Source organism: Echinops telfairi, unplaced genomic scaffold, assembly GCF_000313985.2.
Source record: "Echinops telfairi isolate 266 unplaced genomic scaffold, ASM31398v2 ScPeMD7_28;HRSCAF=97, whole genome shotgun sequence".
Taxonomy (NCBI): Eukaryota; Metazoa; Chordata; class Mammalia; order Afrosoricida; family Tenrecidae; genus Echinops; species Echinops telfairi.
In genome coordinates this window covers 5,485,337-5,512,510 of record NW_022103925.1, presented here as the reverse complement: position 1 = coordinate 5,512,510, position 27,174 = coordinate 5,485,337, and the positions used below count along the sequence as shown (strand labels likewise).

Below are 27,174 nucleotides of genomic sequence, written 5' to 3'. Positions count from 1 at the left end.
GTAGGTGGCTGTGAGTCTTGGAGACTCCCGGGGGCAGTCCCACGCTGTGCTGTAGGTGGCTGTGAGTCTTGGAGACCCCCGGGGGCAGTCCCACGCTGTGCTGTAGGTGGCTGTGAGTCAGAACGGGCTCAATGGCAGGAGGTTTGGGTTGGGTTTGTCCCTCTCGTCCCTTGCCCTCTCCTCTCCCCTCTCACCCTCTCCTCTCTCTTTTCCATCCTCTGTCTCTGTCTCCTCCTTCCATTCTAGAAGCCTCCCAACCTTTTCGTAATATTTAAAGAAGGGGGATTCCGGGACCCTCCCTTGTGCTGCCATGGGTCCTGTCTGTGGGCCTAGAGGCTGTCATTCAAACAGAAGGAGGGAATGCTGGGTGGTGCGAATCAGGAAAGGCCTTGCATCCTTTCACCACACATACTCGATCTGTGTGCCGAGCAAGTGGTCTGAGACAAGCACGGTGCTGCATGAAGGAGAATGTGACACCAGGGTGGGGTGTTGGCCTTGGCGGGTGCCATCAAGTTCACTCTGACTCATAGGGACCTTCAGTGCAGCAGAATGAGACAGTGCCAGCTCGTGCACCTGTTATAGTTGAACCCATCATTGCAGCCACGGTGCCCATCCATTTCCTGGGTGGTCTTCCTCTTTTTCTCGGACCTTCCACTTTACCAAGCATGGTGCCCTTTTCCAAGAACTAGTGTCCCCTGATAACAGGTCCATAGTATGTCGTGACAAACTTCACCTCTAAGGAGCTTTCTGGCTGTACTTCTTCCATGGTGCTTTCAATATTCTTTGTCAACGTGGTAGTTCACGTGCTTCAGTTCGTCTAAGCGCTTCCTTATTCTATCTCCATCTTTCACGTGTATATAAGGCTATGGAAAATACTCTGGCTTCGGTCACACCCACCTTGGTCTTCAAGGTGACATCCTTGCTTAAAAGAGGTCTTGTGTAGCAGATAGGCTCAATGCAAGACATCATTTGATGTCTTGGCTGAGTCTTCTGGGAGCAATGATGATGTTCCTTAGTCAAATGACATCCTTGACAACTTCAATCTTTTCTCCATTGATCATGATGTTGCTTATTGGTCCAGGTGTGAGAAGTTGTGTTTTCTTTGCGTTGAGTTGCAATCCATACTTAGGGCTGCACCCCTCGATCTTCATCAGCAAGTGCTTCATGTTCTTGCTTTCAGCACGCAAGGTTCTGTCATCTGCATATCACAGGTTGTTAACAAACCTTCCTCCATTCCTGATGCCACTCTCTTCTTCATCTAGCCCAGCTTCTCAGACACAGATCAAGAGGCATTCAGCATTATAGCAACATGGAGACCTCTGCCGACAGACAGACAGTGGTTATACTTGAGATATATCGGCCAAGGACTGAGTTTAGATCTTGCACATGGAAGGCAATACTTCTGGGTTCTACCGGAGACCAAACTCACTGCCATTGAGTCGAGGCTGACTCGTCGTGAGCCCTGTGGATTTCTGAGACTGTGACTATTTACGGGACTAAAAAGCCCAGTCTTTCTCCCAAGGAGCGTCTGGTGGTTTCAAACTGCCAACTGTGTAGATTGTAGCCCAGCACGTAACCACGCCCCCACCAGGGCTCCTTCTACCTAAGACAGACCAATGTAAAAATGGTGACAGCAGGGACTTTGGGACTGAAGTACCCATCTTCCAACCCTCGCTGTGTTTCCAAGTAGCCATGGCACCAGTTTCCTTCATCCCTCTGTGCCGCGGGTCTGTCGATTAGGCACGATCCCAATGATAGCTCATTCGTAGATGCACTGCCTAGATGCCAGGAGTTATCATGTGGAAGAAGCTTAGAGTGGGGTCTACCCGCATTCGGTGCCTGTTAATAGTGTAGCTATTAGTGCTCAGGGTCCAGAGCTAAGGCTGCCAGGTCTCCTAAGAATTCTGCCACTAGACCTTTGCTGCCCACAAAGGTGCATACAGGGAAAGTTACGGCTGTGGGCAACCAGTGCTGGATTGTTTTGGGTTTTTTTTGGGGGGGGGCACTAGGAACCCATATGGACGGAGTCCTTCAGAGCCACCCCATATGCTCCAGAACTGTGAGCTACTTCATTCCTCTTGCTGTGAGGGATCGTTTCTTCTGACAGTCCTGGAACGCCAATGCAGGTCCCCCAAGCCTGATTCGTGTAACAGTAGCGCTCAGGCAAAAGACCTTTCCTGAGGGCTGTCCTTGGTTGTCCGTCCGCACTCCTCGTGGTGCTTGTGGGGAAAAAATGAAGGCTACTGGAGAGTCATGGGATCAGGAGGGCCCAGTCCCTGGACAAGGACACCATGCTTGGTAAAGTAGAGGGTCATCAAAAAAAAAAAAAAAGGCAGAGGTTCCGTGAGGTGGCTTGGCACAGTGCGGCCACGGTGGGATAAAAGGTGCCGGTGCAGGATAGGGCCGTGTTTCCTTCTGTCGACCCCACAGTTTAGATGAGTCCGGACTGACTTGACAGCCTGTGACAACAGAGCATCGAGGGTGCTCAGAACCAAGACCCCTGACCTCTGTGTTTGTGGAAACCCAAGTGTCTGAGCCCAGCTTTGTCACGAGACGCCTGCGTGTGGTTAACCCCCCACCCAGGACCCATCACTGTGGATTTGCTCCACTGGATTTTAATTATGTCTTCATACCTGCTAATGAGCTATCCACGGTCATTAGGATGCGACTGCACCTTATTTTCATTAGAATTAGCACCTTCGATTTGGCCTTCCGTGGCCCATTTGTTCCCAAGCCTCTTCAAAAGCAACCCCAGACCCCCAGGACAGGGACGCTCATGCCTAAGAATCTGCCTGAAAGGTATAGATTAAAGCCATTCCACTAACGTCAAGACTACGTCAAGACACACTAACTGGTAGTCGGGAGAGAGGTTTGCTTGAGATTCCAGTGGCCCAGACATCAAGAAAGACATTCGCTTGGCTCCCATGTAAATTCCAGTTAGAGTCCCACGTAAGACTTTGATGATGCACAGCCCAGGGGCACTTGCCCAGGGACATCTTTCTAACACTGCTCGGAGGTTTGCTGTCTCTTAGCCAGCCTCCTTGTCCCCACACGCCCCCTTGGCTGACCCAGGCCCCTCTCTGCAGCAGGGACGGCTGGGCCGAGCCGCACATCCGACCACCTCTCCTGCTGAGCCCTTTCTGCAATTCGCCCCTCTCCCTTCACCACCATCAGTCCTTTTGTCACACGGCACGGACTTGGGCGCAGCTGTGACGTTGGAAGCCGAGCCACAAGGATGGAAAACACCAGCAGGGCCACCCATGGTGGAGGGGTTTCAGTGGATCTTCTGGATCAAGACAGACTTGTGGTCTACTTCCCCAAAGCGTGTGGATTCCAGGAGAACACTTGCCGACGCCATGTTGGATGAAGTGCAGGGCTGACAAGGATGGGGGAGGGGACCCCACTGAATCAGATTGGCACACCAGCCAAGACAAGGAGCTCCAGAAAACTGCTGAGGGTGCAGGTGACAGAGGGCCACCAAGTGTGGGGTGTGAAGAATGGAAACGGGCTGTCTCGGGTTCTGCAGACTGGGATTCCACGACCGGATGGTCTGCCGTGCCAGCTGCTCCCGAGGTTCTGGGGAGCATCTCTTCCCTGCTTCTCTCCCAAGAATTCCTTGGCATGCCTCTTCACTCCCAGGGGGGCGTTTCTGTCTCCCTGTGCCTCTTACCCTCTGCCCCTGCCTGAAGAGCCACCCTCCTCTGGGCTGCCCTCCTGCTAATGGGCTTCGCCTGCAGCGACCCTCTTTCCAAGCAAGCATCGACCGTGGACTCCAGCAAGAGCACATCCTTGACCGCAGCCCGTCTTTCCCCTGTTATCGTGCGGCTGGCTGTCCACTGGGAGGACTCTGGGTGTCATGACAGTGAGTTGGAATCCATCCTGAAGGCTGTAGTCTCGATCTCCGTCAGCAAGCTTCAAGTGTGGGCAGGAGCCAGGAATTCCCAAAGAGAACGTTGAGGAAAAGGCACAGGCGGGTTGGGAAATTTAGAAGTGCTCGGCTTCCACTCCTCTGAAGCGTGGAGAGCTTCGCTCCGCATGTCTGGCCGCAGGAGACTGGGGATGCGTTCAACTAGCTGGATCCCAAGACACTACCACCTGTAACCCTAGTGGCACCTGCTGCTGGTGGAAAGGTCTGTGATTCGAACGCACTAGTGGCTCCATAGAAGGAAAGAGCTGGTGTGCTTTTGCAGAAAAGATGAAGCCAGGGAAACCCTGTGGGGCAGTTCTGCTCTGTTCAAGGGGCCGCCATGGGTAGGAACTGATTCAAAGACAGCAGCGACAACCGCTGAGAAAGGGGAGACTGCCCTGGCTCTTCCAGGAGGAGAGGCAGGCTCACCACTGTTCACGGCAATGTGAGCTGCTTACACTAGCACTGAGCGTGTGGACTGATCTACCCAGAAGCACAGCTAAGGAGCTCAGGGAAGTGGAAGTTCGGGCTGCAGACGAGCTTTGAACTGACCCCCTGGGAGAGCAACACGGTCCCAGTGGTATCCACTGCAGGAGCACTTTCTGGTCGTGGAAGCATCTGTCCCTGGCGACCCTGGAGACTGGTGTGACCCATTTCACTGGGTGCCAGTTGTTCTCCCAGAGTCTGAGCGATGCCTCGGAGGTGCAGAGACTCCACTTCCTGGGTAGCCGGCGGTACATAGAATCTTCTCAAAATGAACATTTTGAGCTTTTCATTCTGTTAAGTAAATTCTCTTTGTCAAAGGGGCTTTGTTGGTTCGGTCCTCCAGGTGGGAGGCCTGGGTTCGATTCCCACTCAGCCCACCTCGTGGGTAGCCACCACTCATCTGTCCAAAGGGACTTTTGTATTGTTATGATGCTGAACCTGTTTCAGTAGAGCTTTCGGGCTAAAACGGACTAGGGAGGAAAATGGGGTTGCCATGGGGCAGGGCTGACTGGACAGCACTTCATGACCACAGCTCCCAGTCAAGTAGCCCAGGCAAATGCAGAGGGTGCCCGCCCCCAAGGGCTCAAGTCAAGTGGAGTGTGGAAAGATGGCTCTTTCTGCATCGCTGTGGAGTTTGCTCTTGAGTTTGTGGAGTCAAAGACTTGCTTGCAGCATCATGTGCTGATAAGGATGACCATTCTGGTTCTCCAGATCTGGGATGCTAGGCTGCTTGGTGGCGTTGTCTTGGCCAATGTCTTAATGCTGGGTGGTTGTGGTTACCGACAATGGTCATACTGAAGTCCTCATGGAGTAGACAGTCCCCACATTCTTCCCCTTCCTTCCATTTCCACTGTTCTCATTCTATCCCAGAGCTACCTACACCCCCACCCCCCCCTACCGCCCTGCAGTCTTTTCTCCACACAGCCATCCTCTTGAGCAAATGGAGATTGATTGGATTAGAGCCTCTGGTGTTCTTAGCACCCCTTGGTGGCTTCCTGCACTAGCAAACCTCCTCTCTTGGTATCAAAGAGGCTGCTTCATGAGCCTGCTCACCTTTGCCTCTCATCTTCTTGTTCTTCTCCACTCTTGAGTAAAACAACATGGTAGCTACATTGGACTTCTTCTGGCTACACAACCCACTGGCTATTGCCATGAAGCAAAGGTCAAACTCGCCTCCACGCTCTGTCTTTATCTTATTCTGATACCGTTCGTAACACTCTACTTTTCTGCTGGGTTCGATAAGACCTGGCAATGGCCACACAGAACTCCCAGAAAAAAACTCACGATGGTTTATTATTGTCAAGAGGGTTTCACAGGGAAGTCACTAAGTTACTAAATACTAGGATCAGAAAACATTAAGGATACAATCGTTGGTCTATATAAACACATCCCCTCAGCAAGCAGCCGAGTTCCTCAGATCCTCAGCCATCAGTGACTCCCGTGGCCTCTACTGCATGGACCAGGAAACTTGTCCGATACTCTACCTCAGCCTCAGAGTCTCATGGCTGCTCCTCTGCTCTGTCTCCTGGTCTCCTGCCTCCGCCTCTTATCTTGGCAGGGCTCCTTTGATTCATCTTATGTTCTCCATGTGTTAGCCTCTGGATCACTGGTCTCAGCCTCCACAATTGCAGACAGAGATCATAAATCATTGGAGGCTCTTCTCCCTTGATTGTCCCGGGAATTCTGTGTGCTTCCAAGCTGGCCCTTATACACAGAGGAATGGCTTTGATGGACATGTGGTTTGGGCCATACCCCCAAGGAAACAAATCGCTGGTGATTTAGTTCATACCCTCATAGCATGGCATTAGGTATTTCTGCTGCACAAAACCTCTTCAAAGTGTTGAGAAGCAAGGATGTGACTTTGAGGATTGAAGTGCACTTGACTTAAGCCATGGCATTTTCAATAGCCTCCTATGCATGTGTAAGGTGCGCATTGGTCAGCAGTTCAAAACCACTAGCCGTTCCTCAGGAGAAAGATAGAGCTTTCTACTCCCGTGAAGAGTTACCGTCTCAGAAGCGCTGGAGGGCAGTTCTACCCTGTCCTATGTGGTTGCTATGAACCAGCATAGACTCTGTGGCAGTAAAAAGAAGAAAAAAAGAAAAATTAGTGTATTTGAACGATGGTGTTGGTGAAGAATCTTGAAAGTAGCATGGACCGAAAGAACAAACAGGTTTGTCTTGGAAGAAATACTCTTTATAAGGCAAGATGGGGAGACTTCGTCTCCCAGACTTTGGACATGTTGTCAGGAGAGACCAGCCCCTGGAGATGGACATCGTGCTCAGTACAATAGAGGGGCAGCGAAAAAAGAGAGAGTCCCCAGACGAGATGGATGGACAGTGGCTGCAACAATGTGCTCAGACCTAAGAACCGTTGTGCGGATGGTGCAGGACCGGGCAGTGTTTCGTTCCGTTGTGCGTTGGGTCACTACGAGTCAGAACCCACTGATGACACCCAACAACAACAAGTAGAGACTCAGAATCCATCCTACCGTCATCCTGTCCATCAACATAACAGGACTCCCTCCTAAATGGGGTTGCAACCACAGCCATAGAGGCTAGAATTTATAATACATCACCAAAGGAATGATGGACCGAAGAGCCAGTTTAAGAAATTTCACTTCACCACACGCCTGTCTGAGGCTTTCAGCCACATTGATCCCAGCACCAGGAGGCCCGGAGCGATGAGCATCATGCATTTTCACAGTCTCACAAAGTAGATGATTGCCCCACTGAAGTGCCTTCAATGACTCATTTGAGAACTCCTCAGCTACCAGGGAGGACTTGGGGGTGGGACCCACTGCACATCGACCAAGGGAGTTATGAAACACAAAGAGAGAGTCATTTAGGCAGGGACTCCCACGCTCCCGCAAACAAGGATTAACAGATGCTTCGGGGTCAGAGTCCTGAGCCTGAGTTCTGAATCTACTGCTCACCAACCTTGGTCAAGTCTCTGGGCCTCGATTTTCTCACACAGGGCATAGGGCAGCCAGCACCTGCCTGGTTCTGTTCTTCTGCAGATTCCATTGTGAACAGGGCGGCGGTTGGTTCAGTGGTAGAATCCCCACTTCTCATGTGGGATCCAGGCAGGTTTGATCCCCAGCCAATGTCCCTCATGTGCACAACAGAGACGTGAATGGTGCTACGATATCGAACAGGTTCCCGCGAAGGTTCTAAACTAAGATGGACTGGAAAGAACAGTTTGTCCATCTTCTTCCAAAAATCAGCAGTGAGAACCCAACGGGCTGATCCTCAACCTGTCTTGGGGATGGCTCAGGATTGGGATATGTTGTCTTCTGTTGTGGACGACGTTGCTGCACATGGACAGCTAGCTCAACAGCAGCAACCAAATAGTGGGCATACCTGACACTGAGTATAGTCAACACCATATGTTCACACTGATCATGCTAGCTTTACCCGGTTGCCCGCTTGAGTTTATGTCCTAGGCATGCTATGGGAGCTATGTGCATATGTGTGCTGTTTCTGTGGGTGTGGTATAGGCAAAAATACCATAAATGTCTGTTGCCTTATCAATCAAATGTACCTTTATTGTATCCAATTTCTAGTGGCTCAGAGTGGGATGCAGAGGGCATGCAGGGCATGAAGAGGACAATACATCTCTCTGTGTTAGACTGGGTTGTCTAGAAAAATAACCCAGTGAAACTTATGTATGTATAGGAAAGAGCTTTGTATCAAGGAGGCAGCCCAGCCCAACGCAAGTCCCTAAGTCTGCGGCAAGCCAGGGCCCTCTTCAGACTCACATAGTTGCTGGCCAGTGACCCAGACAGGTGAGGCAGGATGCAGGGAGAGTAGAGGCCTGTGGGTGCCGTCACATGGATCCAAGGTCGATGGAAACAGGGCAGGGCATTGACAGCTCTCAGGGTGGGCAGCCCGTGTGAGACTGCCCCTAGAGGCAGGCAGAGTCCCAGCAAGCAAGAAGGCAGTGAGGCAGAGAGGCGGTTCCCAGTGTCTCTCACTCTTATACAAAAAGAGTTATGACACCATGGAAGTGTCATCAGGCTGCAAGCCAATTGACAGGTAGGGCCCTGCCCCTACCCTGACCCAGGAGTGTCTGGTTGACATAATCCCAAACCTACACACTCTCGTTGGCTGGACTGACAGTGGTTTGAATGCAGTGAGAAGTTACAGGCTGTCTAACTCCAGCAGGCATTATCAATGCCACTGCTCAACCCAGCAGAGCTGGTTCTCATGATAGGGGCATACCCTGCCATATGGCTGACCTTCAAAGGCTGGTACGAGGGGAGGGAAGCTGGGAACATACCCTCAGGGGGTGATTAATCCAGGTCTTGGCTCTGACACTGCAGGTGGCATCCCTTTCATCCTGACGGGCGAGTTCTTCCAGCAGTCCCAGCGGCCGGCTGCCTTCATCGTCGCGGGCACGGTCAACTGGCTCTCCAACTTCGCCGTTGGGCTCCTCTTCCCGTTCATTCAGGTAGGACTGACCAGGAGCCTCCTTCCCAAGGGCCCCCCTCTGACTCGGCACCTTCTGAAGTGTGATTGATAAAGCAGAGGTTTACTGACTCTTCACAGGGATCCATGCTATCTTCCTAAGGAAAGAAAATACTCCGCTTTGCCTGAGACCCTTAATTCCTTTTCAGTCTCCTCTGCCAGCCATAGCTACCCCTAAATGCTGCCCCTAAAGGAAGGGACTGACTGCCCATCCCTGAGTACATGCAGGGTAACAAGATCAGAATTCCAATCCAGTGACTACTTCCCATGCTTGCAAAGTGCTGGCCACTGAGTTAGAAGTGACATTGGGGAGTCCATGGCAGAGTTCTCGCTTTCCACATGGGAAACTGGGGTTGGACTCTTAGTTACAGCACCTCGTATGCAACCCCTCTGTCAGTGGAAGCTTGCATGTTGCTGCCAGGCACCCAACACCCTCATCCTCAGCATCATGGGGTGATGGTCCCCAGGGTAACAGTGATGGACAGGAGAAGGCCAACAGACTCAGGAGACAGGTGCAGGCTTTGTGTGCGCAGCAAAGAATCTTCTCATTTGCACGCCCATTAACTCAACACATTTATTGAGCCCTTACTATGTGCTAGGGGGGCAGTCTCCTGCCGTAAAGATTGGCACCCACAGAACCCCTATGGGGTGGCTCTTTAGGGACAACTCAATGACAGTGGGGTGACTATGAGCTGGTGAATCCCCAGGTGGTACACATGGCTCCCTCACTCAGATATTAACCACAGAGCTGGAGCTCAGAGTCCACCCAGAGTTGCCTCGGAAGAAAGGGCCAGCGATCACGTTCCGGAAATCAGCCTTTGAAGATGCAATGAAGCTCGCAGCTCTTCTCTGCCATCCTAAGTCAGAAGGGGACTTCTCATTTGCTTTGGACAACGGGCTTTTTTGTTTTTGTTGTTTTTTAAATGTGTGCCAGGTACTCTTTCAGGCAGAGGGGGTGGCGCAGAGAACTAAACCCTGTGTCCTTATGGTCGCGGAGCTGGAGGAGGCGAAGAATGGGGGAAGAGGAGCTATCTAACGTGGGTGATCACACGGTCATGGCGGAGCAGTGGTTAAAGTGTTCAGCTGCTAACGCAGAAGATTGGTGGTTCAAAGCCCACCAGCCACTCTGTGGGAGAAAGATGAGCAGCCGTAAGGATTCACACGCTTGGGAACCCTATAAGGAAGTTCTCCTCTCTCCTGCAGTGTAGCTATGCATCAGAACTGACTCTAACGTGATGTATTTGGAGGATTTGGTTCTGGCTTCTCAACGGAACTGACATTTGGGCAGAGACTTCAATGAAGGGGAGGATCGGTCTGGCAGATTATACCAGCACAAGGGCTCTGAGGCCACCCCATGCTGGCCCGTGCAAGAAGCAGTGAGGAGCCTGGTGTGACTGATGAGGATCAAGAAGGAAGATGGTGGAGGTAGGAAATTAAGCCAGAATTGGCTAGGGCCAAGAACATGAAAGACAAGGAGTTTCGTGTTCTACACAGAACATAGAGGCCTGCCGCATCCACAAAAGGAAGGTCAAGCATCCATGCTCTGGTACCCACCGAGACCACCTGGTAAATGGAGAGCCTATCTCAGATCTCTAAGACAGAACATGCCATTCCTATTGGGGGCTGTTTAACTCCTCCATCTGCTCCTTCCAACTGCTCTGTAGACTTGGTTAGCAGTCTTTTTGATCACTGGATCTAATTAACTCACACCAAACCCAGCCTCGCCCAGTAATTATGCGCAAGTCTGGGTGAGCCAGACATCAGGGTCCCTCCCAGGTGTCCCATCTTCCAGCAGCCCCAGTCACAAGCCTACATGGCACCCACCGCTCCTGCACAGGACTCTGTATGCCCACCTCACCCTCATACAACCCTGAAAACCAATTGCTGTGGCATTGTCTCTGACTCACGATGACCCGTGCTTGTCAGAATAGATCTTAGGCTGAGTTCTCTAGAGAAGCAATAAAAAGGGGGACGAGCTCTTATGTGTGTGTATACAGAGAGGTTTACCTGGATGGTTCACGCAGTTATGGAGGCAGGCAAGTGGCTCAGATATCAGGCTGGATGCTTTTCCTGACTCACATAGAGGCAGATGAACCCCAGATAGGCAGGCCGGAAGGTAGGCTTCGGAGGCAGATGAATCAAAGGTCAGCAGATAAGATACCAGGCTGCTGCTGCTGCTGCTGCTGCTGCTGCTGCTGATGTTCGGGACTTGGTAAGCAATATGGCAGGCATCTGGCTCAAGTCCAAAGCACAGGAGCTCAAACATCAAGGATGATGCAGTATCCAGACAAAGAAAAAAAGGAAAGAAAGCTTTTCTGCAGCATCTACTTATATTGGAAACAAGCCAGACTCTGGAGGAAACTTCCTTTCTATTGATTGGCGGCATCTCATTATGGAAGTGATGCTGTTCTGTTAGAGCTCATCATGGGGGATCGCCCACTGCCATCAAGCTCACTCTGGCTCAAGGTCACTGCACGCAAGGGTTCCAAAGCTGCAAATCGTGCTTGTTTGTTTTTAATTTGGATAAATATATGTATTTATATATGTATTTATTTATTTTTAATCAAAAGATCATTTGATTGGGGGTCTTACAGCTCTTATAATAATCCATACATCAATTGTATCAAGCATATTTGTACATAGGTTGCCATCATTCTTTTCTAAACATTCACTTTCCAGTTGAGCCCTTGGTATCAGCTCCTCTTTTCCTCCCCTTCTTTCCCCTCTCCCCCACTTGTGACCCCTTGATAGATTATAAATTATTATTATTTTCATATCTCACACTGACCACTGCCTCCCTTCCTCCATGGTTCTGTTGTCTGTCCCCCTTAGGATTGGGGTGTGTCCATCATTGTGATCAGTTCCCCCTTCCTCCCCTCCTTTCCCCACCTTCCCCTTACCCTCTGGTATCGCTACTCCCATTACTATGGATTCCGTGTGTCGTGAGCTCTTATCTCTTATCCGTACCTATGCACATCCTTGCCCAGCCAAACTGACACAAAACCTGAACTATCTCTGAGTAGAACTGTGCTCTGGGAGCTTTCAACAGCTTACTTTCTGGAAGTAGATCTCCAAGCTTTTCTTCCAAGACTCCTCTAGGTAGGCTCGAACTTTTAACCTTTTGGTTAGCAGTCAAGTGGCCAGAGACCCCCCTCACAAAACTCCCTGGTGGCATTTCTCATCCTCACCTTTTACAGTTGAGCAAACTGGCTTGGCAAGTAGAAATCCTTGCCCAACATCCCAGCTTCGGTCTCAAACCCAGCTCCTCTAGCCCTCCTCCCGCCCCTCCTGCGCTCTGTCTGCCTCTCATTTCTCGTCCTCTATTTCAGAGTTAAAAGGATGACAGGTCAGGCCATTTTTACAGCATCTTAGAATACACATGCGATACATTAACCGCTCATCTCTGAACCCTGAGTTCCACGGGAGGGCAGCGGGAGGGCACCACGGCCTAAGCAACAACTACTGGAAGCCTCCCCGTCGCTCACTCCCAACCTCGGGCACCTGGGCCCAGCTGAAGTCATCTCATCGCAAGTTGTCATTTCAATTGACTTCAGATCTTAAACGGCTCTTTCGTTTGGTTTCCAATCCAGCAGAGCCAGAGGTCGGTAAAATATTCATCACTGTGGGGGGAAATTATCTTCAAATCCTTTCTTCTGTCACCTCGGATTTCCCCACTGCCTTGATGAGTTATGCGGGGAAGCCACACACTGCCCACAGCTAAGCTTGCCTCACTGTCTCCTGCGATGTCAGAAAGACATTCCTTTGTCTCCAGACCAACACGCCATCCTACCTCTCCATCACCGATGCGGGCTGACAGTGTTGATGGGTGTTTGAGTCATCTAGTCCTCCCCTATCAGCAGTACCCCAATGGGTGGCTTCAGCAAGCACTGTTTAGGAAGGTAGAAGTTTGAATTCAGGGCCCTTACTCTAGGGGAAGATGCTATCTCTCTTTCTCTTTCTCTTTCTCTCTCCTTCTCTCCCTCTCTCCCCCCACCTCCCATCAGCTATAGGGAAAAGTCTCCACCTCTTTTTCAGTTGCTGTGGTGACCCTCATGTGGTATGGCATCTGTCTCCTTACATTTGTGCTTGCTTCTATCTACACCAAATCTTCACCTTTTATACTGTGAACGTAACTAGATGAAGATACACCCTACCCTCTGAGGTTTCTGGCCCCCCTATCATAGAAAACAGAACTCTACCCCTGCCGGAATGGGATGGCATCCACAGCTGTTGGAGTTAGGATTTACAAACACATATTTGTGAGGATACAAGTCCACCCATATAGTGGACATGCCACTGTAAGGCTAGCACTTATTGAGAACCTACTGTGTGGGGGACACTATTTACTTGCTATCCATGCCAGGAGGAAGTGCTGTTGTTTTTACAGACTCAGAGACTGGTGCTCAGAGATTCAGGGACTTCCTGAAGTCATCCCCCTGGGAAATGACAAAGCCACCTGGTCTCAAGCTCCTGTTCCAGGCCTTCCCACTCCCTGAAGATTACCTGTGTCCTCGGCGCAGCAGGCAATGTGATTTCTCCTCTCCACACCACATTGGGAATTGTTCAGGTTCAAAATCAATGCCCAGCAGAGCCGAGCAGTAAGACAAACCACTCATCCATGCTCAGTAGCTACTACCCCAAAGCAAGCACAGAGCTAGGCACAGGGTAGAGTGGATAACAGAGGATAGCTAGCTAGCTAGATAATATAGATATAGATCTGGTTCAAGTCCATGGTTCAGGTGTTTAGCTGAAAGTTTTTCCTGGCTTACGTAGTTTCCAGGGCAAATGAACCAAGAAACAGGAAGATGAAGCAGAAAGACCATGGCTGGTGGATGCAGAGGCAGAAGAATCCAGAACAACAGTTCAGATGTTAGGCTCTGATGGCTACCAGGGTTGGCAAGCAACATGGCAAGCTCTTGGCTCACGTCCCAAGAACCAGAAGGGGATGAGCCAGATGCAGGATCCAGACCACTTGCTGAAGAAGTGAAGGAATTCTCCACCAAGTCTACTTATCCTCCAAATAGGGCACACTTCTCGGGAAACATGATCCAAGTACGGTGGTTGCACTCCGCCCTAGTTTCCCACATCTGCTTGGGTTGTTGGCATCATGTTAGGTCAAATCATGGGGATGGGGTGGCAGGGCTCACCTGCCAAACGATTGAGACTCCTATCCCAGTCAAGTTGACACAAACCTAACTATCAAAAGGTGTGGGTCAGACATGGCTCCTGTTCTTGGGGAAGACCCCAGCGTCCTGGGTCAGACAGACCCTTTCATAGGCTCTCCTGGTGGTTCCAACCCACCCAGCAGCATCTCAGAAGGCAGGCTGAGTGGCCTGCTCCTGTCACCGCAGTGAAAACCCTACAGAGCACAGGTCGTCCCTGCACACATGGAATCACCATGAGTCGCCGTTGACTAGCAGTCAACAAACAACCGCGATGGGAGCCTGTGGATAAATCCTTCAGTGGAGAGACGAAGAAACCCACAACCACCAGACTCTAGGGAGCACAGCAGATGCCCTGAACTCAGTTCCAAGACAGGGCAGGCCTCCCAAGTGGAGGCGGGGAACGTGGGTGGGAGTTTGCTGGGCAAAGAAGGCAGGAAGTTTGCTGGGTAAAGAAGGCAGGTTCATTTGACCAGTATGGCTGTGCCAGATACAGCCACAGCTCCCCCTCACTGGTGCTTCCTAAGCTGTGCCAGATACAGCCAGGCTGTGCCAGATATAGCCACAGCTCCTCCTTACGGGTGCTTACTAAGCTCTCTGTGAAGAGACATCTGTGGCCCCATTTTGCAGATCAGGAAACCAAGCCTCCAAGAAGTAGGGACTTGTTCTGTCTACTACATCACACTGCCCTTAATTTGAGGCGAGGCAGAGAAAGCCATGGGCCGGGAGACTGCCCTTCTCCTCGAGGAACTTGGCCCCTTAAAGGTCAAGTTGGAGGGTGTGTCCTCAGGGTCACAGGGAAATCCAATAGCTAGAAGGAGAAGGGGCGCAGCCTGTGCACTGGGCTCTGTTCTCCGGGCTCCACAGCCTGAGTCTCCATCTCCATCTCACTTACCACTCAGCCACTCACCAGCTGCTGCCCTTAGGCAGGTTGCTGAACTTCTCTGTGCCTCAGGGTCTCTGAAAGGTGGGTCATGTTAATGCATGGCTATCCAAGCTGCATTGCCAAGGATGTCATCTTGCTTGGATCCACAATCAGTGATCATGGAAGCAGCAGTCCAGAGATCCAATGGTGCAATGCCTTGGGTCCATCTGCTGCACAAGACCTCTTTGGAGTGTTGAAGAGTGAAGATACTACTTTGAGGACTTAGATGCATCTGACCCAAGCCATGGTATCTTCCATTGCTTCATATGCCTATGAAGGTTGGACAATGAATAAGGAAGGCTGAAGAAGAATCAATGCCTTTGAATTATGGCCCTGGCAAAGAATACTGAAAGTACCAAACACGTGCCAAAAGAACTAACAAATCTGGCTTGGAAGAAGTACAGCCAGAGTGCTCCTAGAAGTAAGGATGCTAAGACTTTGTCTCACGTGCTTTGGGCATATTATCAGGATGGACCAGTCCCTGGAAAAAGATGTCCTGCTTGGTAAAGTAGAGAGGCAGCAAAAAAGAGGAAGACCCTTGGCAGGTTGGTCTGCCACAGTGGCCTCAACAATGGGCTCAAACATAAGAACAATTGTGAGGATGGAGCAGGACCGGGCCGTGTTCCTTTCTGTTGTTCATGGTGTTATTATGGGTTGGAACCGACTTGAAGGTACGTACATGTACCAACTCCCACCCCAGGTGTTTTATGTTACATTATTTCACAAAGCCCAACAGTTCTGGTAAGGTTCGTGGCTGCGTGGGTTCCATCCAAAGAACTGGTCTTTTCCTCTTCTTCCTCCTCCTCCTCCTCCTCCTCATCTTCTTCTTCTTCCTCTTTCCTTTGCCTTCTTGTCTTTCTTCTCTTGCTCCTCCCCATTCACCTGTCTTCCATGTAAAGTGACGGGGGCATGCTCTGGCAGCACAGTGGTCGAAGCACACAGCTGCTAGCCAGAAGGCTGGTGTTTGAACCCACCAATCACTCAGCCGTCTGCTTCTGTAACCATTACAGCCTTGAGCACCTTGCAGGCCAGTCTACTTTGTCCTATAAGGTCACGATGCGTCCAAATCAACTCAACAGCAACCCGCAGATGAAAGCTGTGAGGGAGTTCTGGCGATCAATGATTCAGACTCACTGTGGACACCAGGACAAATACAAAGGAACACGGGGGGGTGAGGGGTGTCAGGCTGAGTAAACTAGGGAAACAAATCCACAGAAACTCATCTGTATGAGAGTGTTATATAAAGCATAAGCATACCTTAAGAAAGCATCCAAAAAATGAAAAACAAAAAATTTTTTTAAATCTTAAAAATAAAAATAAATTTTTTTTCAAAAAAAAGCATCCCAACCCAGTGCTGTCCAAGCCCATAAGTCCAACATTAGCCCAATCGTCTGACACCAATCTACAAAGTCCTCCTCAATCCTCCAAACACACACAATGACGCCGACTGCAGGAGGAAAGCCGAATCAGTGAGCGTGTAAGCATCTCAGCACTGGCAGGGGTCTCCACACAGCTGCTCCAGCACCCAGGGCTGCATCAGGTTAGGTCCATGTGGCTTCTCCTCAGGGATGTCTTGCAGGAAGTGAGCCTTGCCAGTTGACGCAGGGAGGCTAGGGCAGCTGCACCCTGGTCCGACCATCAGAAAGCAAGAGACCTGAGAACTAGAAAGGCAAGACTCACCGAGCCATTTATTTCTCCGCCCTTCAATTAAGCCCACATGTGTTTATCGGCCAGGTTGGCGCAATAAACCTTAACTATCTCACAAGCCATGACCCATTCCACAGGGTTTAACTAATCAACAAGATGATAGGTTTCCATCTTGGCGTCTGAATGTATGTAATTTTGTAATATTTCTAAAAAATCACAATCACTTTCATTTAGTTCTTGGCTTTTCTCACCTAGCTGGCTATCCTATGATAGTTGCTGTGAGAATTTCCTTAATGTGTTATTAGAAGCAGATGCTTGAGAGCATTTTAAAAGCGGTCCCATCTATCAGTAGGGCTCCCTCCCTGAAGCATCCTCCGAGACCCCTGGGTTATCCAGGACTGCGCATGAACCATCAGGGTCTGACATTTGAGAAATGGTCGTCAGGAGTCACTGGCCAGGTGGCTCTACCTGGTAGTTTGTAAATGTCAACCACCTCACCAAGCCAGGACTGCTGCCATGGGGAATTCCCTTTCTGGAAAAGAGGCTGCCAAGGCAGAGGGCCAGGCTCATTGGCAGTGATGAGCGCATGAACAGAAATGGCAAGCTCCCAAAGTTCTGATTGACATCCTTTCCCCGCTACCCAACGTGTAGTTGATACAGACTCTAGATGACCCATCTCTAGCCCACACCTCAGAAAGCACTCTCCCAACCAAAGGCCGCCTAGAACAATGCATCTCATGCATCTGGATGCTGCTCGTATTGCAGAAAAGACGTCTCAGTGGCAGATGATTCCAGTCCTCAAAGAGAACCCCACTCGGACTTGGGGCTGAGGATAAAATACCTGGGCCAACAGGGCTATGGACAATGGCATTGGTCAAGCCTATATGACATCCCATTGACTAACAGAGCCCAATTATTAGCAGAAGGGCCTTCTCCATTCTCATGCTCCTCATCTTTAATATAGGACAATACTTAAATCTCGCACCCTAAGAGAGAAAGGAGATCGCTGTCGTTGAGCACACGTTCAAGAGTCAACTGAGTTGAATGTGGATCCCAGCCCAGCCCCTGACTAACCTGGTGGCTCGGGGCTAGTGACTGGGCTCAGTGGCCCCTTTTTCCACCTGATAAGTGATTCAGACTCATTATGGTTTGTGCGAGAGCTAAGTTAACACCGGAGAAGAGCCTAAGACCGTAGTAGGCATGGAAAAAGACCACGTGTGTGGTGGTGGTGGTGGTGATGGGGGTAGTTGCTTTGTTGTTGTTAGGTTCCGTTAAGTCAGTTCTGACTCACAGCAACCCCGTGACTCACAGCAGAACTAAACACGGCCCTGTCCTGCTCCATCCCATCCTCATGTTTGTTCTTATGTTGGAGTGCAGTGTTTGCAGCCCCTGTGTCGGTCCATCTTGTCCAAGGCCGTCCTCTTTTTCGCTGCCCTGCATGATGTCTTTCCCCAGGGACTGGCCTCTCCTGAGTACATGAGGTGAAGTCTCTCCATCCTTGCCTCTAGAGATCATTCTGGCTGTACTTCTTCCAAGACAACGTTGAGTGAACTCCAAATCATGGTAGCCCCTGTCCAACAGAATGAAGTGTTACCTGGTCCCGCGCCATCTCCAGGACCATTGGTGTGCTTAGTCCAGGGTGGAGGGCACTGCACACGCTCATCAGTGCTGGTTATTATTATTGCTGTTAATGTCGCCGCCTCAGATGGATGTTTGCAGCTGGTTCTCGTGCTGAGCCATGCCAATCCGCAGACGAGGCTCCTAAACCCTTAGCTCCATCCACCTCTCTGAAGTAACTCTGAGTAGACAAATCTTCCTCAATAGTATTTTGAGTCCTTTCCAACCAGAGAGACTCATCTTCCGGCACTCTATCTGGCAATGTCCCGCTGCTATTCCTAAGGTTTTCGTGAGGCTAATCCCCCAGAAGCGGACAGCTGATTCCTCCTTCCACGTCTGTTCTTAGTGTGGAAGCTCCACTGAAACCTGTTACCGTGGGTGACCCTGCTGGTATATGAAATCCCAGTGACACACAGCATCACAGCAACATGGAAGCCACCACAGTGCAACAAACTGATAGACTAATGGTGTTGTCTCATCATTAGTCTTGCAAAAGTCTAGCAGGTGATCGTGGGCCACTTGAAGAGAGGAGGCAGGAAAGAGTGTATTTAAGTGCGGGGAGCTCATTCCCTCCCCTGAAAGCTGGGCCTGCAGGGCATATTGCTTCTCTGAGTCTGTCTCCAGGTGGTCCAGACACATTCCACCTTCTTCCCTTACCTTCTCTCCCATCTACCTGCTTCCTGCCAAATGTTTCCATGACTGTCCTAAAGGCGTGGCACTCACTTCCAGGAAGATGACAACAAGGAAGCCTGTGAGCAGCTCCACTCGGTAGCACGCAGGGCCACCCTGTGGGCAATGGGTTCATCTTTGGGGTTTGAAAATGCCTGGACCCCTGATGAGTGAAATGTCGACTTCTCTGTCCTTAGCCAGAGGCAGTCTTTTTGTCTGTCAGCATCTGTGTTGCTGGCCCACCCCTTTGCAAAGCCATGAGACGCCCCTGCTCTTAGCACCAATGATTTGTGGTTCCGAGAAAATCACATGCAAATGTATGCTTGCCGATTCCACTAGAGTTATAAAATTCTGTTTGAGTCTGGTAAAATCTGGGAGGAAGCGATTATTGGGTGATATCCTAACGGCCTATGCAGAGTGAAGTGGAGAGCGGACTCCCACTGTGGGTGCTGAAAGCAAAGTGAAAACTGGTCCATTTTTGCATTCCCCAAAGGTCACAGCCATGACATCCCCCTGGGACAATGGTCTAAACTGTGAACAGTAGAAGCCCCAAATGCACTTGCAGTACCCACCTGTGGGTGAAGCCCCAGTGAATTCCCTCTGACCACGGTTCAGGATGTGGACAGCCTTGCTGTCAGACAGAGATCACGGTAAAGTCGGTGACGGGAGCAGCCGTTTGGTTAAAGTAGAGTACCCTGTCGTTTGGTGCTCCTTTTGACCCTTTCTGCGGTGGTTTCCGTTTTAACCTTGACTTCTCTCTTTCTGATTGAGCTTTTGCTGCGTCTGTCTGGTCACGGTTGGTTTGGTTTTGCCCCGTTTGTGTGTGGCGTGACTCTCTGCATGTGAAACCCGGGATAAGGAAGTCTGCAGAGACAGGAATTAGATTCATGGTGACCTGGGGGCATGGCGGGGGCATGGCAGGGCCGATGGGAGACATGAGACGCTAACCACAAGGAACACCAGAAGACAATGCTCCGAAATGGATCGCGGTGACGACGGAGCAGCTCTTCGTAGGAGGATGGGTGGATCGAACTGGGCGATCGGTGGAGGACCCGCCAACAAACTGTCTTTTGAAACCCAATGGGGCACAGTTCTGCTCTGACACACAAGATGTGCTCTTGCTGTGCGGGGGTGGGGGGTGGGGGGCCGCCCTTGCGACTGGCTGGGCCCTAACAAAGGGGAGCAGTGCAGGGAGCTTTGAACCCTGAGACTGGCGCCCTGAGTGGGCGGGTGAGGAGAGGGGGGGCCGTGCAGGGAGACGGGGCCGCCCTGGGAGATGACCTGAGGAGGCAGAGCGGCCACAGCCAGGACTCTAGAGAGATGCAGGTGAGCTGCCAGGGACGGAGATCAAACCTTCCCAAGGCCAGAGGGCAGGATAGGGGTCAGAGGGGTTTCTGCAGGATTTGGGGAAGCCACTGGAAGCTGTTTTGTTGTTGTTGTTTTAAGACATGGTTCATCTTGTAAGGGCAAGCACGATGCACGCAGACTCCTGGTGATTGTGACATGCAGGGAAGTTCAGAGGCCGCATCAGTAAAATGAAACCAGTTGTCAACTCCGGCTCCCGGGGTTCTTACGTGTATTAGAGAAGAAGCAGATTTTCTGTGGCTGACATTCCGGAAGCAGGTCACCAGGACTTTCTTCTGAGGCACCTCTGAGTAGGTTCAAACAGTCCAACTTCCTGTTAGTAGCATGGTACTTAACCATTTCTACCACCCCCAAATTCACTGCCATAGAGTCAATTATGATTCATAGCAACCAGGCAGAAGTGGACCCGTGGGTTTCTGGGACTGTCATTCTTCATGGGGATAGATAGTCTCATCTTTCTCCCTGCAGAGCAGTTGTGCTTTCGAACCCCTGACCTTGTGATTAGCAGCCCAATGCATAACCCACTACATCCCCAGGTCTAGATCTCACAACAGTGGCAGCAGGGAGTGGCTTGACTGGACCAAGGGCACAAAGAGCGTTCTGAGCGGTGGGAATGGCTCTTATTCTGACACGGGTGTTGGTTATGCAGGTGCATGTTGCTGTAGGTTGGTTCCGATCCACAGAGGCCCTCTGCACAGCGGAACGAAACAGTGCCCAGTCCTTCCTACGACCTCCGCACAGTTATTCTTATGCTTGAGCCCACTGTTGCAGCCACTGTGCGGTCCATCCTTCTTGTCAGGGGCCGCTCCACTTTACCAAACACGAGGTCCTTTTCCAGGGACTGGTCTCTCCTGACAGCACGTTCAAAGTAGGTGAGATTCTCACCTCTGAGGGCCATTCTTCCGAGACAGATACGTCTGTCCTTTCGGGAGTCCATGAGACCGTCAGAATTGTTGCCAACATCATAGTTCGAAGACACTGATCCTTCTTCCGTCTTCCTGACTCAATGTCTCACTTTCACAAATATATGAGGCAATTGAGAAAACCACGTATGCCGAAGGATGCTTTTTCAAAAGGTGCTAAACCAGACACTTAGGATTTGGGCATGTTAAATCAGATTGGCTGTTGTCAGGTCAATTCTGATGGATGGCAACCCCATGTGGATCAGAGTAGACAGTTCAGTAGATAATCTAATGCAGGGGTTCACAACCTTCCTAATGCCGCAATGCCGCAATGCTTTAATGCAGTTTCTCATGTTGTGGTGACCCCCCAACCATAACATTATTTTTGTTGCTACTTTATAACTGTCATTTTGCTACTGTTACGAATTAGGCGACCCCTGTGAAAGGGTCATTCGACCCCCAAAGGGGTCTCGACCCACAAGTTGAGAACCACTGTTCTAATGTAAACAGCTTGTGGTTTCATAGCTTGTGTCTGATCCTGGACAGCAACCTGCCCTGTGATTAGTATGCAACTTGTGGGGGTTGGTCAACATTCTATGCAAATGAAGTGACTGTATACCCTACCATGAAAATGACGTGTCTATGGCCCACTGGGAGAGCCTTGGTTGGTTTGTGGCCTTGGTGGGAGGGTCATGTGATGACATTTTCGAGGCATTTGTATAGATATGCAGCCAACCCCACAGAGCTTTCTCAGAGAGGAAGTAGACAGAAGCAGAAGGGAGAAAGTAGAGGGGAAAATTAGAAGAGAGGCAAGAGTCCTCCTAGAAGGTCTGTAGCACTGACAACAGTGTGCGTCTGAGACAGGCAGAGCCAGCGACCAATGGCAGGGCCAAGAGGAGTCTGTTCTCAGGGAGCTGACAGGAGGCCTGCACGGCCAAGAGGGGCCGAGAGAACTGTCATGCACTAAAAATGGGGATCTCTGCTTACACGCTTCCTGATCCTGATCCGACATTGAAGCCCATGGATCCTGATTTCAATTGACCCGCTTCCTTTATCAACCACTTCCCAGGAAGGATGGTCTGTGGCCGTGCCCATGAATTGGTTGTTTTCCCCCAACGACTTTTATTGGGAGTTCATACAGATGTCTACTACAAATTCTTGAACCCAGAAGAGAGGTCCTCTGTTTGTAGGAAGGACAGCTGGTGAGAGAAGTGGTGTCAGATGGAACTACGTCTGCCCTCCGTCTCGTGAGAATCACCTTTGAGCTGATCCTTCCTGGAGCTGTGAACAGGCTCTGATGACACTATAACTTTTATTTTACAACTTGAAAAACAAAACATCTTTCAGGGTAACGTGATCAGGATTTGGTGGCAAAGACAGGCAGAGGGGGTGGAACGCGTCAAGGTGGTTCATGGGTGTCTGTTGTGGGCAAGTGGGAGATGACGAGGCATTTGTGAGAGACGGTGCAGGGAGAGCAAGCTTGCCAGGGAACAGAGAGGGAAGGGGGTGTAGCCAGGGTTGTTGAGCATATGGCTTCCAGCAGGTATGTTGAGTTGAAACGCCAGCAGGCAGCCGCAGGGCTGAAAGCACCTCACAGGTTCTTGGGCAGCCCCAACGAGATCACACATGTGCACACGAAAGGAGCTTGAAACGCAATCTCACACCAGAGATGAAAGCCATCCCTGTGTCCCCGATCCCTACAGCTCCTCCACAAACAGTCCAGTGTGGCAGCTCTTCTCCGTTCCTGAAATAAAGCAGCCCCGCCTCCTAAGTCTCTTTGCCGACTGGGAGTCACAAGCCAGGAAAGTATGTTTCCCGACTTCCCTTCAATTATTTAACTGGTACCCAGGACTGACTCATCCCAGAACTGGGGTCAATCACCCATGAGCCAGTGTTCCAGCTTCGTGGGTGGAGAGGAAACGGAAGAGGAAAGTCATATGTTTGTTACACCATCATCATCTACTTTGGACCACAGTCTGTAAGGTCTGGCGTCTCCACAAACCTCCTCTGATTTCACTCAATTAGCTATTCATTCAACAGACTCTTTTTTAAAAAATCATTTTATTAGGGGCTCATACAACTCTTATCACAATCCACACATACATCAATTGTGTAAAGCACATTTGTACATTCATTGCCCTCATCATTCTCAAAACATTGCTCTCCACTTAAGCCCCTGGCATCAGGTCCTCTTTTTTTTCCCCTCCCTCCCCGCTCCCCTTTCCCTCATGAACCCTTGATAATTTATAAATTGTTGTTTTGTCATATCTTGCCCTGTCCGACGTCTCCCTTCACCCACTTTTTTGTTGTCCGTCCCCCAAGGAGGAGGTCACATGCAGATCCTTGTAATCAGTTCCCCCTTTCCAACCCACTCTCCCTCTATGCTCCCAGTATCACCACTCATACCACTGGTCCTGAAGGGATCATCCGCCCTGGATTCCCTGTGTTTCCTGTTCCTATCTGTACCAGTGTACATCCTCTGGTCTAGCCAGATTTGCAAGGTAGAATTGGGATCATGATAGTGGGGGGCGGAGGAAGCATTTAGGAACTAGAGGAAAGTTGTATTTTTTCATCGTTGCTACATCACACCCTGTCTGGCTCATCTCCTCCCTGAGACCCCTCTGCAAGGGGCTCTCCAGTGGCCAACAAGTGGGCTTTGGGTCTCCACTCTGCACTCACCCACCCCTCATTTGCTATGGTAAGATTTTTTGTTCTGATGATGCCTGATATCTGATCCCTTCGACACCTTGTGATCTCACAGGCTGGTGTGCTTCTTCCATGTGGGCCTTGTTGCTTCTGAGCTAGATGGCCGCTTGTTAACCTTCAAGCCTTTAAGACCACAGACGCTATATCTTTTGATAGCCGGGCACCATCAGCTTTCTTCACCACATTTGTTTATGCACCCATTTGTCTTCAGCGGTTGTGTCGGGAAGGTGAGCATCATAGAATGCCAATTTAATAGACTCTTATTAAATAAGAGAGAGCTTGCAATAAGTCAGGGCTGCTGAAGGCTGATGTATATTGGAGGGTTAATGGCATGGGAGCTATCATTGTTGAACTTGCCATCTAAGCCAAGTCCTGGGTAGTACAAATGGTGAGCAATTCAAGTCCACCCAACAATGGCCCAAAGGAAAGGCCAAGAGAGCCAAGAAACCCCTCCAGAGCAGTTCCACTTTGAAGTGGGGTCACCATGATTTAGATTCAATGTGCTGGCAACAGGTTTGGTCTAGTGAGCCCTAGATGAACCCTGGATGGGCTTCAACAAGACCACAAAATAGCTCACCCCAGAAAGAGGGTTGGGAATGCCGCATGTGTGAACTTTGTATGGAAAAGGGGAGACCTAAGTTTTAATCAGGTTTTCAAAGAGGCAAGTGGCCCTCGGGCTGTTCAGGGTCCTGCTCCTCACCGTCTGTGTTTCTTTCTCCACCAGTGGGAGCCCCCAAACAGCTACAATCTCTGCCACATTCCTTTGAGACTCAGCTCAGAAATATTTATTTAACGGAGCACACCATTCCTCCTTCCCTGCCCAATACAAATCCTTGGTGGTGGTGGTGGTGGTGGCAATAGCTATTGACTGAGCTTTGACTTGTAGCAACCTTCTGGAGGCCTCGACCAAAGCATTGCTCAGTCCTGCACGGTCTTCCTGATCATCGGTACCTTCGAGCCCATTATTGAGGCTTTTGTGCCGATATAGCTCATGGAAGGTTTCCCTCATTTTCACTGACCTCCTGCCTGACCACCCATGATGTCCCTCCCTGATGATGTCCAATGTAGGAGAGCAGTCGTCTCACCACCCCTGTTTCTAAGGAACACTCTGATTGTATTTCTCCTAAAGCTGCTTCGTTTGTTCTTTCAGCGGTATGCAATATAAGCCATCTGCTTTGCCGGCACCACGATTCAAAGACACCGATCATTCTTCTTTCCTTCCTTCCCTCCTTCCTTCCTTCCCTCCCTCCTTCCTTCTACTGCCTTCTTCCACCCCATCCTTTCTCATTGTCCAGCTTTCCCATGCATTGGGAAAGACCATGGTCTGGGTCTGGAGCCCCCAAGTCATCCAAGTCGTCTTTGTTCTTTGCCATAACCTTGGTGTACACCAAATGAAGAATAAAGAGACACCCTGCTACAAAATTTAACAAAAAGTTTCCACAGACAGTTCACCAAAGAAGATACCCAGGTGCTCAGCAAACATCTGAGGAACTGCTTGAGATCCCTCGCCATCCAAGAGATGCAAATCCACACAGCAATGAGCTGTCGCCTTCCACCGGCATTGATGGCAGACAACCTCGGTGTCCATCAATGAAGAATGGATAAATAGTGTTGGTACATACACTCAATGGAGGACTATGTGTCACTAAAGAATAATGATGGAACTGTGAAACACCTTGTGACATGGGTGGATCTAGAGGACGTTATGCTCAGTGAAGTTAGTCCATTGCAAAAGAATAATTTTGTATGAGTCCACTGTTAGGCAAGAGAAAAATCATGATAAAGTCTCATACCAAAAGCAGTAGACTCAGATGGCTAGTAGGGGAAGGGAGGAGAGGAGAAGCAATAAGCTAGAGGGTAGACAGGTGTTAGCTGTGGTGACTAGGAAGATACTATCCGACAAGAGGAAGAAGAGGGTGGAGGATTGTCACATCATGCTTATACATGTCGTGGGAATTTTTTTTAGATTTCTCTTTAATATCAAGGTCTAGTTACACTTTTTCATAAAAGTAGCCCTTTGCCACAATGGGCTGATATATTTAGCATGAGTTGGTGGTTTGGGATATTCACAAAGGAACTTATTCAGAGAACATAGATGGCTTTGTGATCATGTCTAAAAACAAATAGAGAAGGGATGTAACTGCAGTCAATAGCTGGATGACATGTACCCAATTCCACAGCACTTATCAACAATCATTCCTCTAAACTGGAGACCGGGAGGTCAAGGGGGCAATTGCTCTTACTGGGATGAGCTGGCCAAGCATCTATACCTGATGGGACTCTACGCTACCAAGTCTTTACTCCCTCAGTTCTCTCTGGGCTCCCCAGAGCTTCAATACCTCAAGGAGGCAGCTAGTCTGCCTCCACCCTCAGGACTGGTCCCTGGCTAAAACATTCACAGGGGTCACATTCTATTGCCTAATGTTTTTTTTTAATTAAAGTTTTTATCTCTAACTCAGGCTTTATATCTCTCTTATTGGTAACATTCCGTTTGACACTTGTTCACTGTGCATGAAATAGTGCTTAGTTTTAGCTTCTTTGATGATTTATAGATAGATGATAGATAGATAGATAGATAGATAGATAGATAGATAGATAGATAGATAGACAGACAGATAGCTATCATCGATTTAACTCTGACCTATGGGGGCCTTAGCTAAGGTGACCAGACGTCCCACTTTTGATGAGACAGTCCCAATTTTTGGCATCTTAAAAAAGTCCCTATTTTTTGAAAGAATGCACGACAAGCTAGGGAACGGTCTATTTGGTCCATATAGACCAAATTTTTAATAAGAACACCACCACCACCACCACCCTGGTCAATGGTGTCCCACTTTAAATCTGGTCACCTTACCTTAGGCATAGCAGAATAAAATATTGCCGATCCTGTATCATCCTCCCGACGGCCACCCTGTTTGGGTCCATCATTGCAACAATTATGCCAATCCATCTCGTCGAAGGTCTCCCGCACTCACTGCCCTTCTCCATCACCAGAAATGATGCCCACCTCCAGCAATGAATCCCTCCTCCTGATATTTTCTTCAAATGTGGAAGAGCAAGGGTGCTCTTCACCCAAGCCATACCATTTTCAGTCACCTCATATGCCTGTGAAAGTTGGACAGTGAAGAAGGAGGGCCAAAGATGAGTCGATACCTTTGGATGATGGTGCTGGTGAGGAATGCTGAAAGTACCAAAGACTGCCCGAAGCAGCAGCAAATCTGTCTTGGAACGAGCACCGCGCTTTAAATGCAAGGATGGTGAGACTTCATCTCATGGGCTTGGGACATGTTATCAGGCGAGACCAGGCTTTGGAAAATACAG

General features: G+C 49.9%; 1 protein-coding gene across 1 annotated transcript in view; it reads left to right on the top strand.

The window, feature by feature from the left end:
- Positions 1–27,174, top strand: part of SLC2A9 (solute carrier family 2 member 9) — a 157,189-nt gene that overhangs the window by 127,854 nt on the left and 2,161 nt on the right. The window contains exons 12-15 of the mRNA XM_004715138.2: positions 8,716–8,843; positions 17,772–17,788; positions 17,842–17,848; positions 19,084–19,117. Of these exons, the coding sequence (XP_004715195.1) occupies positions 8,716–8,843; positions 17,772–17,788; positions 17,842–17,848; positions 19,084–19,117 (186 nt within the window). The remainder of the gene's footprint in view (positions 1–8,715; positions 8,844–17,771; positions 17,789–17,841; positions 17,849–19,083; positions 19,118–27,174) is intronic.